Source organism: Parasteatoda tepidariorum, chromosome 11 (assembly GCF_982258835.1).
Source record: "Parasteatoda tepidariorum strain Cologne lab strain chromosome 11, Ptep-v5.0, whole genome shotgun sequence".
Classification (NCBI taxonomy): Eukaryota; Metazoa; Arthropoda; class Arachnida; order Araneae; family Theridiidae; genus Parasteatoda; species Parasteatoda tepidariorum.
Genome location: NC_141765.1, coordinates 27115400 through 27131879, shown reverse-complemented (window position 1 = coordinate 27131879; position 16480 = coordinate 27115400). Strand labels below are relative to the sequence as shown.

The window sequence follows — 16480 nt, the reverse complement described above, 5'->3', positions numbered from 1 at the left end:
GATTCACGTCTTAACTAACAATTACGCAAAAACAAACCGACATTTCTATTTTAAGCTTTAAAGAACACGCGCGCGTCATACTTGAGTGCTAATCTAAACATAAGCTAGGTACATCTTTTGTAAAATAATTTTACCTTGCGACACAACAAGTTATTGGAATGATTTACAATATTAAGTGACTGAAACTTTAACAAAAGGAATATTTAAATGTATAACTTTATCTGTATTATCGTTAGTTTTTCCGTTTCCAGTGATAAAATGTCACCGTATTCAAGGTTGCTAATTTCTTTGAGGTGACAACAGTTACGTTTGAATATAATTTATATTCTTTATTGCTATTATATAAAATCACATAATCTAAACAAACTTTATGAAATAAATTTTGCAATTGATTATTAACAAGTTATTTGAATGATTTACAATATTAAGTGACTAAAACTTTAACAAAAGAAAGATTTAGATGCACAACTTTATCTGTATTATTGTTAGTTTTTCCGTTTTCAGGGATAAAATGTCACCATATTCAAGGCTGTTAATACCTTTGAGAACAGTAATGTTTTAATATAATTTGTATTCTTTATTGCTATTACATAAAATATATAATCCAAATAATTTTTATAAAAATAAATTTTGTAATTTATTATGCTTGCATTACCTGTTGTATATTTTTCAACTATTGAGCTTTTTACTCGTATAAATGAGTTTAGCAAGCTATTATGTCTGTATGATAAACTGTATGTTGTTAATTATTAGTTGTATTCTGTTGATTATGCTTATGAGCTGTATCAGTTTGAACATAGCCATTTTGACAACTAGCATCAATACCGAATAAGCAGCCATTTGAAGTATTGTGCATTGTGTAAGAACTGTAAAATAAATTTTTTTATTTTTAAGTCATTAAACGATTCCGTGAAAAACCTAAATAAGTTTGTAATAAGTAACAGTTTCATTTATTCATCAAACGTACTTTCCTTAAAATATAAAATTTACTACTTAAAAAATAAGCATTTTATGATTCATATAACGTTTTATTATTTAGGAATTTATAGCTAAAAAAAGAGCTAAGTGAAATGAAATCGAACAATCTTAGCTTTCATCCCACAAGTCGTTTTTTCATTCTTACCTTCATTTAACTAATTAATTCATTAATCTTTCAAACGTACGCTGACAAATTCTTTCGTCAAACTTCCGATCATGTTCAAAATTGAACATTCACATTCTATTCATGAATGTATGCTTTTCCTTCATGAATTCATGAGGAATCTATTCATGAATCGAGTTCGTGAATTCATTTATAAAACATTCATGAATCTTACTTAAAAACATATTTAGTTCTAGTATTTGATTTGGTATCATGATACACAAGATATTTATGATATACATGAATTTTCAACTTATTTATAAAACATAAATTGGAACCGCTAAAACATCGGGTTAGTGTGTTGCTTTTGGTTGATTTTTAGTTTTTTATTATGTCGTCTAAAAATAACAAATACATAAGAATAATATCATTAAAAATCATACAAATAAGATACATATGAATATTAACTACTTACATGTTAAAATTAGCTATCGCCGTTCCTTTCACAATTTTAGAGAATGCATTTTTGTCAAATTTGGATGCCATTGTGCTCTTGCCTACTCCTTAAAAAAAGAAGACTTTGTTACAAATAATCCATAGTAATTTACAATGTGAAAAATATAATATATTTCAATTTAGAGTATCTGATTACAAGCAAATGCATAGTCATTTATTTCATTATTTCTTAAATGATTAATATTTCATCAAAAAAAAAACTGGTCGGATAACATTTAAAAAATTGATAAAAGTGTTATCCCTAAAAAATTTTGTCAATGTGCTAAATAAATTTGTGAGAAGAATACAGTAAAGAATCACAATTTCTCTTAAAATGTTATAAGTATGCCTGTTCATAGTGCGAAGTACCTAGTTTAATAAATTTATGTATTCCTTAGATTGAAATTGTATTACATATTTGACAAAATGAAACGCTGCATCAAAACATACAGTTATCAATTCAAAACACATATAGTACATTTGAACAAATATATAATACAGCTATATATACAATAAATATAAAAGAGGTAATAAATAGAAACGTAGTTTTATGTGAAATTTTATCTCTTTAGCTCAAGAATTGAAAAAAATAAATTTTTAAATTATCCTAAGTATTATTAAAATCTCACATGAAAATATCTTTTTTGCTAAAATTTCAATATTATTCTTTAATAGAATTTCAATAATAAAATCTTGATAGTAAAATTTTAATATTCTTTTTTAATACAATTTTAATAATATTTACTTGCGAATAATCAGAGATGTTCGTTAACGCTTTTTTTTAAAAAACTGCGAAGTACATAAAATTTTCGTTATAAATTACGCGCAATCGTAAATTTAAGAGGTTTAAATGATAGCTGCCGTTAATAGCATGCTGCTATAAATTTCTCGGAAAAAATGGTTATATAACAATTTATTCAATTGTTATTTTACCATATTTAAAAAAAACAGTCAAATAATCAGAAATAAGATGGTATTCAAACAGTTAACTGTGAGAAAAATCGTTTATTACTTACTTCATACTGTTAAACAACTAAAATTTTATCGCACCAACTAAGCCCTTCTAACGCAGCCACTTAATACTTTGTAGTTAGGTAAATATTACAACCGAAAGGACTAATCTGTCAGTCTCATGCGCGACCGAACGGAGGTTCAAATCTCAGCTTTGACATCACAATATTGCCTTCATTCCTTTCACAGAAAGAGTTTCCAGTGTTCTGCACCCCCCAATTTGTGTCCTGCTTTCTCCAATGCCCATTACCTAACGAAAAACTTAGCTCCAATGCCTAGATTAATTTCTCTTTTACACTTTTGAAACCCTGCTCTTTGTAAATGATTAAAAAAAGCATATAGATTTGCTTTCATGGTCTTATAATCATGCTAGTTGTAATCGGTTTTATAACCATAAAGGTAAAAAACGTTCTTTCCCGTAAACTTTATGGCTAACTGGATGGACAGACTGTTGCCTGTCATGTTACCATAATTTTAGAATGAAAATTCTCACAGTGCAAGCAAAAAAGGTTTTACAGACATAGTTAATGTAAAAGGAAAATGTAGTTGTAGTTTTAAAAAAATCGTTCTTTCTACTAACATAGTGAAATAAATGAAAAAGTAATTTTGGTTACATGGAAGACTAAAAGAAAATGTTTCGATGCAATTTTTACACCGGGCTTAACTTCTTAACATTTATTTCTATTATAACAAAATAAAAAGAAATGTTTTGAGTTTCAACTAAATCAAGTTTGCAGATTCCATTGACTTTAGGCTAATGATCCCATGTAACGTTTGCAGATGTTATTTTTAAAAACATCATATCTGTATTTGAATGTTAGATTAAAGTGAAATGGTAATTTAAGGTTTGAAATCATCAAAGCAAAAATGTTTTTAAAATTTTATTGATACTCAATATTTTGGCAGCTAAATTTTATTTTCAATGTGTGGTTCAAAAGATATACTACTAACATATTATGTAACATATTGTCCAGCCTCGAAATTTACAGACAAAATAAAAACCGTTTTTTGCTTGTCATACTTCATATTTTTTAGAGAATTACAATGTAATCAGTTAATTTATTTGTTTTAAATGTTTTCTTACTTTTTTTATCGGATAGTAATAGTATAAATTTTAGACTTTTTTTGTGCTAGATATTTAGGTACTAATATTCTTAAGAAACTAAGTTTCTTAACGTATTAATATCCCTGAAATTAACAAATTAAATAGAACTCCTTTTCTACGTGCAGCGTTTTAATTACTTTTGATATATATTTTTATTATTAGCCTTATCTTTTATCAGTTTATAATAGCATAAATTTTAGATAATTTTTGTGTGCAATGTCTAATTTTATTTTTATATAGAAATTTAATCAAAATTAAATTTTAAAAAATTCGTATCGTCTTTCAAATTTTAAGAAATTAAAATAAATATTTTCTTATGTATTTTCTATCACAGTGACATTTCATTTTATTTTGGAAATTTTTTTTTACATATTTCACCGTCAAAAAAAAATAAGAATCAGCAGCTAAGAAAAGTTGGGTAATGTAAAACAGCTCATTAACTACTTGTCGTGAATGACTGTCACAATGTGTTAGGAGTGACTCAGAAGAAAAAAAAGCCTTGAAAGTGAAAGGTAGAAGTTTATATCGTTTTGATCAAAACTTATCATAAACATCACCTTGAAGCAAATTTAATATTGTGTACATCCATTCTTTGTTTTTTTTTACTCGCCTAGAATGGTTGGTCATTGTTAAAGGTGAGATGCTGACATTGTTTGACATTGAGACATAAAAACCTCGATCTTGACACTGAAGAGCGTAAAAGAACAACCAAGTCCGTCACAGCATCATTTTTATTTGTCGCAGGTGCAAGGACAGAAAACAGATCGCGTAGCCTTTACATTGAAATAAATTCCCCAGCGCAATCAATTTAGCTTTGATATATCTCCAAGAGTAAATATTAAATGTTTTTATGGATTTGTTTCAAATAAAATTGGTTGGATATAAACGTTCCATTTTTAATGTAGTTTGTTATCGCTTGTTGTATACCAAAATGTAAACCCCGTAGCACGACATTTACGATCTCATCTATGAGATGCATATCGTCTTGAATCTTAGCATTGAATATTATCGTAAAACTCTTAGCTTAATCGTAAAACTAAACAGACCTGAGAATTTTATTTTGCAACAATAGGTCGCTGAAGATGTCGATTAATATTATTCTAGGTGATTTCAATTTTTAATCGAACTCGTTTAAATCCTAATATCAATCATATTGAGCTGTTTTCCTTTGCACATAATTTTTTTTAAAGTTATTGTTGCGAAATGGCTTATTGAAAGTTTTTTAAGTTTACAAAAACTGTAAATGTAATAAAAAATATCCTACTTAGATCGAAAGCGTATTCAAAGTAAAAACCAAACTAATGATTTTGAAGTTATTTGTATAAAAAATTGTGAGAACTACACAACCAGCAAGTATGAAAAAAGCCATTATGAGAAAACGCGATTCAAAGTTTGCGAAGGCTAGTTCTACCTAAATTAACGTTTACACAATGAAGTATGAGCTGTATCGTTTTTATTTGAAATAATTTCCCTTTTTTTTCATTTAAGAAATCGTTCTTGAATGGGCATGCTGCAAAAAAATATTTAAAAATATACACTCTAAAATATTTTGAAAATAACAGAGTAATATTTTCCTTTAATCTAAATACTGGTAGAGAAAACTAAAAAAATTGGAAGTATACTGTGAAAGAAAATCAAAAATCAATACAATATCATCAAAAAGTGTTTTGTAATTCAAAAAGTAAAGTTTTGATTGCATATTGGTTATTTTATAATTTAAACTCCCTATATTATTTTTCTGTATAATAATGAATCTAAGTTTTTAGTATATATTCAAAATTTAATCTCAAAATTAGGCTCCAGCTTTTCCTTAAATATTTAAGCAGCAATATTATTTCAATGAACTCAAAAATAAAAATACTTAGAAAAAGTGTTTTTACTTAACGTTCTGTTGTAAAAAAGTATTTTTATCGAAAAAAAATTAAAATGTATCTGTTATTACTTTTAATCATTTATTTTCATAATAATAGTATATGCGTAATTGTTCAACTGAAGTATTGTTGTTTAAAGTAAAAATAAAATTACACTTTGAATGAGGATCTATTAAAAAAGGAACCTATTTGAAAAAGTGCACTATTTGAAAAATATTTATTTCTTGCAAAAGAGATCTAAATCAAAATTTAAAGTTTCTGAGGATTCATTTTAATTCATCAATAAAGAATTGATTCGAGCCGTGGTAGCCCACTATTAGCGAATCGGAATCTAGTCTGGAGGGACCGGGGTTCGATCCTCGACTCCGCTAAGACACACCAAGTACATGCAATTTACATGCTCGTAAAATCTATGGAATCGAAAGTCCTGTGGTCAGTCACAGAGTACAGGTATTTGGAGAAAATTTGGTATACTATTTAAATCATTGGTTTACTATTAATATCATTGGTATAATATTTAAAAGAACACTTGATATAAGAAATCGCTATATCGATTGATTTAAAATAAACAGCCATTGATGATATATCTATACTATAAAATTTGACAATTGCGTTAATTAACTAATTCGCCATTTCCTCTTTTTTCTCATATAATTTTTAAGGAATAGAACTATAGAGTTATCACTAGTTTCAAGAAGTTAGTTGAATAAATAAAATCAATTACAATTTTTAAATGTCACCTAAGGTATAGTGAGACTATTGTAAAGCATGGAAATAAAAATGAAATTTATTTGAAATCCAACAAAGAATCGTTATTCTCGAAGCACTTTTGCGTGTCTAAAAATTGAATAAGATTTCAAATTATGTGCGTCACACACATGAAGCTTTTTTTTTTACCATTTTCGTCGGGTTTTCTTACACCAAATATTACGACATAATGTCAAACGAAATAGTATTATGCGTGAGATGTTACATTAGTCAAAGAACTATTATCTAACATGAAGATACATAACTTATTTTGAAGTATGCTACGAAATATATGATAAGTAATCACGCAAAATATTGAGAAAATTAATTTTTAGACTGCGTTTTCCCAGTAAGATATTGTCAAGTGTTTATTTTAAAAGTTAATTACATAAAATGATATTATTTTATCTTTAATTTGCATCTATTATTTTAACATTTTCTTAACTTTTTTCATAGTTTGCGGGGAATACGCGGAATTTCTGCAATTATCTGCACAAAGTTTCATCAAATTGCTACCTCTCAATATCTCTATTCGAAATCTTCAAATTTCAACAGTAGATCATTGAAACCTATTATAAATATCCGTTGAAATAAAACTCTTAAGAACAAAAATGTGCTTTAAGGAATGGCCAAATGTAACGTGATTTTGAGTCATGTCATAAATAATATTTAAGGATTTGCAAATAATGACTAACAATAAGTAGATTTCAGTTCTGTGTCTTAAAATGCTACGACGCAATTCCTACCAATATATCAAAAACTTAAAGCTGGATGTTAATTTGAGAAGTGAGAACCATAACCAATAATTTTTCCTATAGATTTATTGCTCATTTATTTAATTATAATAATTTATTTTGACATATTTATATTAATTGAAAAATTTGTAATTCTGTTTTGTAAGCACTTTTAAAAAACCATTTGTTTTGTTTTCTCGATTCCTCGATAAATGCGTCCTCATTGGTCCTTTGAAAAACACTCGAAAACTGCTAAATCTTTTTTTTTTAAATAATAAATAAAAAAACAAATTTTTCCGGTGGGGAATTTCATGTTAAAAATTTTCACTGTAACTATATTTTAATAGCACTAGGGAAGAATTTTTTTTTTGTTTTGTTTTTTGTGGCATGAGACTTTTTTTTTAACAGATCTTAGACACTTTGTGTCGCTGATTTCAAATCTGCGATCGGCTTCTCTTTCCAAGCTCCATGTTTTTACATGACGTTTTAGTCAATTTTTAATTAAAATGCTGAATGTTAAAAAACATTGTATATAACAGGGAAATGTTACGACAAACTTCCAGGGGAATTGAGGTACATCATCAGGAATAAAATTGCTTAGAAACCTATGCCCGGAAATGTCGTCATACACAGCTAGAGGGGCTTTCCTAATATGCAATGAACTGTTTCTTCGTGTGCTTCTGAAAAGGTCATTATAAGGATGCACCCCTAGCTGCGTATGAGGACATTTTCATGCATGGGTTTCTATGCAGTTTTAATCCTTATGATGTTCCCTAACTCCCGTAGAAGTTTGTATTTTACATATTGCATCTTTAAACTTGTACATTTTGGCAAAAAATAGACTAAAATGTTATTTTAAAAAAAATCTGTAGCTTTAGAAGCAAAACTAATTTCAGATTTGAAATTATCACACCCGAATTAGGCAATATCAAGTATTTGCATAAGTAGAATAAAAAATTAGTTCCCCTATCTAATCTCCATTTTTTGTCTAAATATTTTGAATAGCAATTCATCCCCATCTTCAGACCAATCAACAAATTCTTAAATTTATTTCTCTCTCCTCGAGTTAAAAGTATCCTCTTCGTCCCTTTAAGAATAATTCTATTGATGCTAATTTTTTTTAAATAAATGCTGATTTTTCCTTTAATCGCCCATTATTTAAAAAAAAAATAATAAGTAGAAAGTCTCAAAATTGCCAGCTTGGAACAAGCAAACATATCACATTAATTGTGTGTATTTAACCAACCCAAGCTGAAGTAATACAGATTAGAGGCAAGTAATGTGTTTATTAAGTGTTATGTTAAGTCTTCCTTAAGTACATGCAAATAGTAATATGTCTTCAATAAAATGCCAATGTAGGTTTAGGCATAAAAACTATCTACTTCAAACTAATCAACTTTTACTATCGGTGGACTATTTATTTGACAAATTCTTTTATTTTAACCATGCAATTTCAAAATATTTTACATTTTAGTTACAATATATTTGTCGGTGAAATGATGCTGTCTAAAAAACTGTTTATCAGTCATCTAATCTAGTTTAACAAGTCAGTTGTAGCGAATCAAATAACATAACATTAAAAATTATAAAATTGATTATTAGTTAATTTTAATCCAAATCTTGTAGCTATTTAAATTTAGATGTGATAAAAAAATAATAAATTATATCGAAAACAGAAGAAATGAGCTCTTTATTCAAAGTCACAAACAACACTGACAACATCTGCCGTGATTGTCAATGGATTTCATTTTTTATTTAATAAGCAGCTTTGAACAGCTGATCCAATTCTGAGTGTACGACTACCAACTCCGTAGCCTTATATTTTTGAACCCAATCCAGAAGACAAGATCACTTCTGGATCAAGCATTAGGAAAAAATAGCCTTCGTGAAGGATTTAATGATTGAACGAACCCGGGTTTGCGTTGCATGGAGAAGAAATCATCGGAAACCGCCCATGGTTAGTCCGACCGCAACGGGATTCTAACCAATGATCCGTCTACCACTGATGATATTTTAAGTCAGGACTGTGGTCGGTGCGATCCGGGTGAAGAATTCGCATCAGCCTCCCACAGCTGGGATTCGAACCTGGGTCAGCTCATTGGAAAGTGAACGCACTATCACCTGAGCAACTGCGGCTCTAGGCCAGTGCATTTTATTTTATAACCATAGTTGAACAGTCGACGCAATTTAGAGTTTACGACTACCAATGTTAGACCCCAATCCAGAAGACAAGGTAATTCCTAGACCAAGTATTGGGAGAAATTTGCCTTCGTGTAGGACTTTTTGATGGAAATAACCCGCATTTGCGTTGCATGGAGAGGAAAATCACGAAAACCACTCATGCTTAGCCTCACAGCAAAAGGAATCTAACCCATGATCCGTCTACCAAATATTCCAAAATATTTTAATTTTTTATACATTATTATTTCAGTGCATTTGATCAAATGAGTTCAATTTTATATGGCCAATGAAGCTACGACATTATATGAAAAAAATTAACAAGATTGCATGGTCCGTTTTTATAATTTATGTAGTTTTGAATCATGGCGTCAAATGAGTATCACCAAAAATCTATGTTTAGTTATTGGTTTTCTTTTTATCTAAAATAACTTTTTTTTCAATAATTTTATTAGTTCTGCATCGCCAAGAAGCAAAAGGAAGCTTCAAAAAAGCTTTCTGTAAAAAGAGTAAGATTAAGTAAAGCACTACATATTAGAAACCTATTTCCTATTTTCTTATCTTGTGAAATATTCACAACGACAATTTTATATAAAAGACTGCATTTTTTTAATTAAGCGGCGGAACAGCATTCTTATTTTCATTTACCGCTTTCATTGCTTGTGTATCTACATAATAAACAGGTGCGAAATCATTTTACGTTGAGCAAACAAAGTTCCACATATTTTCTCAAATTCTGAAAAATTTCGTAATTTTCTTCCGCTATTTAGAATGTAACAAGGCAGCAATCAAAAATCATTTTTCGTTAACCAGTAATTTCAAGTGAATAGAAAACAGAAATATTTATAAACATGTAATAACTAGGTTTAAAAATTTTTACAGTTTTAGTACTTTTCATGTTTTCAAGAAATTCAGTTTTCTTTTGAAAAATATAACTTTTTAGATATATTCTAAAATATGTAAACTATAGCATTTAAGAGCGAATATCTTTTTACTTTTTTTAATCCATTGATATCTGATTGGCGTTTTTCGGATACCTTTCTTAAAAAATATTATTTATTTTCTTCAGATACATATATATATATAATTTTAAAAAATTCAAGATTATAATTTTTTGCAAAACTAGACCCAAAATCTCCGTCAGAAAAAATTATGAAAATTTCCGCCATTATCCTTATTAAGCAAAATAAAACTTATTTTGACACTCGTCTATCAAACTGGCCTTGTAATTTAATTGTGAAAAGACGAGTAAAGTTCAAATTTTTTTCAAGTCGTAATTTTTGCCCAAAATATTGTAAAATTGACATAATTTTGAGAAATCTAAATTATAACAAGCCATCAAAAATCAAATTTACCTAATTTTTTGAGATGTAAGAAGTCATGGGGGGAGGTGGGGGAAAATTTAATTTATGAAACTGTATTTTCTTGTTGGATAATAAAGTCTAAAGCTATTAACTATAAAGGCTACGGTAGCTGATTTTAAAAATTCTGACCCAAGAATTAGGTATTATGAAAATAAAAAAGAATTATGAAGTATAGTTTATGGGCTTTATAGTTTATGGGCTTTAAAGAATTTATAATAAAATATAAAAGTGTAACATATAGTATGAATAAAATTTACCGCTATTAGTTCAAAAAAATGAAAAAAAGCGCTTGTTTGTTACAAAATACATATTAGAACGATATTTTCATACGTACTTAAATAAAATTTATAGTAAAATTATATTATTAAAATGATTTAAATATTATTGATATAATCTAAATATTATTAAAATTAGACTAATAATAATTAAAAAGAAAAAATCCTTCGTAGTCATCTGATCTTATCAATTTATAAATTCTTACTAACATTTATACTGTAGTTTTTCTTATAAATACTGAGATGAATGCAGTGTAAGTAGAGTAGATATATTTTAGAAATTTATAGATTTGCCATAGTGATCAGCCAAAGTCAAATACAATAAACATTTCCAACCGTCATAACAAAATGAAAGATAAATATATATATATTTTGCAGCTAAAGCAATAAAACTAGAGCTTCTTTGAGTCATGGTTACCCATCATTATTGAATAAAAACTATACAAACAGTTATCAATTTATCTATTTCTCCTCGTACATTACTACTTGGCATAAATGGTCAGATACGCTTCTAGATGTGCGTAAATTTAAGCCAATTATCTGAATTAGGCACTGGTGTTCAAAATTAAGAAAAATATCATATTTTGTTGAATATCCTGAAAATAACTGAGCGAAATGTAAAACTACTGCTTTGAAACAAAGATGTAAATCTTGTGCGTCGAATACGAAAGCGTATACGTGCCTATGTGCGGAACTAGTAGAGAAATAGATTTTTGCAAATAGCGCACATGACAAAATCTGCATTTCGTTCGCTCTCACACCTTGCTAAATTTCTCGGGGTTTTTTTCTGGCAATCTTAGCTGATTCTTTTAATTTAGTTTCGAACAACAAGAATGAGTAACCACCAATGTTTAGATGATAGAATGGTGTGTCGAATTGTAGGAAGACTTGAAGCAGGCCAGTCTCAAATCCAGATTTATAGAGAATTGCATTTAACACCCAGCGTTGTGTGCTTTTTATGGAAACAGTTGAGGGAAAGCTTGGTCAAGGTCGGCCAAAAGCCACAACGACTAATGAAGATCGGTATTTGTCAATTATAGCGAGGCATAACAGGGATGGGATGCTACAGCTTCTCAGCTCTCTCGTGACCTCTATGAGGCAGCAGGAAGCCGAGTTTCAAGGATTAATGTTTCCAGAAGGATTTATGAGAGAGGGCTGTTTGCAAGAAGACCTGCTGTCTCCCTCCCACTGACTTCTGCCAACAGAAGAGTCCGTTAAGGATGGTATGGTGCATATTTAATAAAAATTGGTGTCTGGATCAATGGTAGAATGTTCTTTTCGCTGATGAGTCCCGCTTCAGCCTGACCACTGACTCTCGGTGTACTTTCATAGAGAGAGAAATAAGACTAAGCTGATATCCAGACCTCAACCCTGTAGAGCATGTCTGGTACGCTATAGGGAGGTCAATTGCAACACGTAACCTCTCCGAGAACCATCCAGTGTCCGAAAATAGCGTTACTAAACGAGTGGGAAAAAACTGCCTCAGTTACCCATTGACTATCTTATTTCACGTATGAAATCACAGTGTAAGATGTGTATATCTGTACGAAGGAGGCCATACACCCTAATAAACCATTTTCTTTTAATTTAGTTCTATAACCACTTTTAGATACTATCCGACTCTGAAGAGTGTTATGCGCAATCATGCGTATGCATTATGACTGTTGAATGGTTATTATTTTTGAATAATATCAACCTATGTTCAAACCAAATTTTATTAAAATCTGCTCTGTGGTTCTGGAGATAATTGACCAAATATAATAATTCTCTTAATTTTAAACAACAGTGAAAATATATAGTTTTGACTTTTGTAAAAAGCAAGTCAACAGTAATCTTTCATCTTTTTCTTTGGTAGATTCTTAGTTGATTAGCGTTCTTATTTGGAAGCGAATAGAAAACTGTATTGTTGTAATGCATTAAATGTCAGGAATTACCTATTAAAATAGTTATTTCTCTTCCATTAAGAATATTTCGAATTCGTCTGCCACATATAGTAATGAATGTATGTATCTTTTTAGTAGAACAGTAGGATTATATTACCAATGATTTACTATCTTATGTGGACTAAAACTCTCTATGGATTATGAATGAAACACTTTTCTTATACTTCTGTCAAGCATCAACCTTGGAAACAGTAAAGATAACACACAACGAGACATCATTGCTGAACAATGGTAGTCAGAGATTCTAGGATATTCTATGATTATTTAATGTAACTATAAATAAAATTGCATAAAGTTTTACTGCTTTATTTTTCTTGAGCAAAACTGAGAATTCCTTTCAGAGTTGAGACGCATAAATCACTAGCTGCGAAGCTTGACGTAATATCGCGCAAATATTATTTTTCATCCTAAGGTGTAAATTGTATGCACTAAAAAAGTAAATGGCTCTCTTCCTAATCAGATACAATATATATGCGTGTCAGACCACGCCGGCGATTCAGTTGTTAGAAAAAACTGTCAAGCATGTCATATTCTTTTGAAAAAAAAGTTAAATTACTATGTTTTGGAAAGTTTCGGAATATTTTAGAGTATATATTTCAACTGCATTCAATATGAAAACCGTCAAAGCAAAGACAACTGAAATAAACTGCATATTTTCTTTTAAATAAGACAATATAACCAGCATAGCACAATGAATATTAAACCAAACTCGTTCATTTACAATATAAAATTCGACAAAACTGACTAGAAATCTCATTTTAACTAGTCCTAATAATAATTTCAAGACTTTCGTATTTTTGGTATTTTGGGAAAGAATACGGATCCTTATTTGTTTTACGATAGCAATATGACTATGGTTCTCTCGTTAATTTAGAAGAAAAGACTAATACTAGAAGGAGAAAAAAAATTATGGTCTAAACTACCAGAATATGGTAAAATTTACCGTTCTTCAGGCTCTATGGGAAAGGCGAAAAGCTCGGTAATTTTTACCGAAGAGCTTTGGTAATGATTTTGGTAAAGTGAACAATAAAATACGGTATTGTATTACCTGATAAAATTTGGTAATTTTATCATGATACCTCAGACCGGGACATAAAAACCATTTATTCAGTTAAATTTACTTTTTAGTTTTGTATATTTTACTAAATGTGTGGAAATAAGATTTCTATAATTTTAAAAGCCAGAATTTCTGGTTAACCGTTACAATTTGAACGGAAAAATTATCAAATGAATTATTTTAATACCATATATTTTGTATTTATTTACCAGAATTATGGCTTATTTTACCAGAAATGCCATCACCATACAATATGATAATTGTACCAGAATTTTTCTTCTCTGTGTAGATTTATTTTTTAAATGACGGTTCCTTCCTCAAAAAAATATATCACGTTACTAAAAATATAATTTTTAGTAAGTTTAAATGCTTGTATATGTTTTGCGTTTGAAATTATATTATAGCAGATTATGTAAAACGACGTTTTTCAACTAAATGCAAGAAACGAAAGGAAATTCTTTTTGATAAGATTCGCTTAAAGATTTGGCTTTAGACATAACTGAAATCAGGTTAGAAAATATAGGGTCCAGTTAGTTTTCATAAAAGTTTTTATTTTATTTTAAGCTGAAATTTAAAGCAACATTCAACAGAAAAACATTCTTCATAGAAATATCATTCCATTTCATTACATACTTCAGATCTTGTATTTCTTGTCTTTATGTTAATAAGCTCAAACCGAATCATTACGACCAAAAATATAGGCCAGCAATTGAAAATAAATTTATAAGAACAAAACTTTGGACTTCGTTTTTCAACCATTAAAAGCTAATATCGTCAAAATCAGTGGTTACCAAACCATCGATCTCGAGCTACTGGTAGCTCCCGGAGAAATTTTTGGTTGATCGCGTTAAAGATCCGGTTGGTTAACTTTGATTCCACTTTTTTCGTCCATTGACCTGATTAACCAAATGTATGATTTTTAACAGAAAAAAAAGTCGTTAATTCTTCTGGTTGGTAACTCAAAGTAAGATTTAAAAACGGTTCGGTAGTTCAGAAGCTTCGTAAGTTTGGCAAACACTGGTCTTTATGGTTAGTAAATGCATATGCTAACAATGATACACAAAAAAAATGATAATGACGCTTTTGATTTAAAAAATCATAATTCTAGTTAGTAAAACCAAAATATACAGCATTTAATCTATTAACTTGGTAATTTTTCTATTCATATGATAATGGAAAAATTATAGTTATTATTATAGTTCAAAATTATAGTTATTATTACCACACATTTAGTAAAAAATGCAAAATGAAAAGCAAGTTTTTCCGAAAACTATTTTTCCTCATCGTATTAAATGGTACATTTACCTAGTATTAAAAAGTGTTGCTGTTGTTGTAATAATTTCAAGTGTAACTTAAATCTTCCTATATTCAATAAAAATTGTTGGTAAAAACATATATAGATTTTTAAAGGATCAAGCACAGAATAATGGGTACATAGAGTTGAAAGTTAAATTAGAAAAAAAAAGTAATTTCAGAAAAAACTAAGCATTTCATGCAAATAAACCTCTTCTCATCATTTAAAGCTAACTAATTTGTATGATTTAAAATTAAATACCAACTTAAACAAAAAAACATAAATATTTTTTTAAAATAGTATTAAATTGGTAAATTTGTTTTTACACATAATTATATCAGTAAGGATCATTTTTATTGACCCTAAATTTTATTCATCGATCTGGTTTTCATGAAGCAAACACAAGAGGCATTTCCGCACCAACAACGTTTGTAAAGAATCAGGTACCTCCGATAACATTTTGAAACCAATGGAGTTAACCCCTAAGAGCGACCAACCTCCATTAACGACTATTGTACTGAGGAATAGAGAATGGTCGTTCCTGAGGGGTTTAAATGCATATTGAAGTAAAATTAGCTAGAAAACTAGTTAAGATATTAATCTACATAGTAAAACTAAATATTATGTTTGGCTGTATTTATTTATATAACCGGTAAAAAAAAAACTCATACAAAGTGGTTATCGTACAAATTATTTATTAAGTTTTCTGAACAAATATCTCGTTGCTCCTCTTGTAGTTTTTTTATTAGTTTACACACGATGGATCTGTAAATATTGAGTTGTTTATTATTCACAGCTGTTTTCTCGTACTGATTCTTAACATATATTCAAGGTTGATTGTGAGAATTGCTCACTTTAACACAATAAGACCTTTTGAGAAGAAACCGCTACTTCTATTATTTTCTTTTTCTCAAGACGCATTTCATTGACGCATATTCTAATATTGATTTGTCGCGGAATTCATCATTTTGAATCGTACTTTATTAGACAATACACAGTTAGAAATTTCACCCAAAAAAAAAACAATTTATTTAATTGATATTTTACCATATACAAACAAAACAATCGAATAACCAAAAATAAAATGATACTGAAACTGTTAACTGCGTGAAAAACCGTTTATTAACTGCTTTCATCAAATACGGTAAAACAACAAGAATTTTATCGCACAACCTAGGCCCACCTAATAAAGCCACTTAATTGCTTACAGCTGGCTACATATTATAACCGAGAGGATTAATCTATCAATCTCATGACTGGCAGAACGAAGGTTCAAGTCCCAGCGTTGACACCACAATATTTCCTCCACTCCCTTCAACTCACGA

The 16480-nt window shown here is 29.1% G+C and overlaps 1 protein-coding gene across 1 annotated transcript in view; it reads right to left on the bottom strand.

The window, feature by feature from the left end:
• The window catches only part of LOC107442359 (ras-related protein Rab-22A), a 50366-nt gene that overhangs the window by 18777 nt on the left and 15109 nt on the right, over nt 1-16480 (bottom strand). The window contains exon 2 of the mRNA XM_016055909.4: nt 1557-1644. Coding sequence (XP_015911395.1) covers nt 1557-1644 — 88 coding nt within the window. The remainder of the gene's footprint in view (nt 1-1556; nt 1645-16480) is intronic.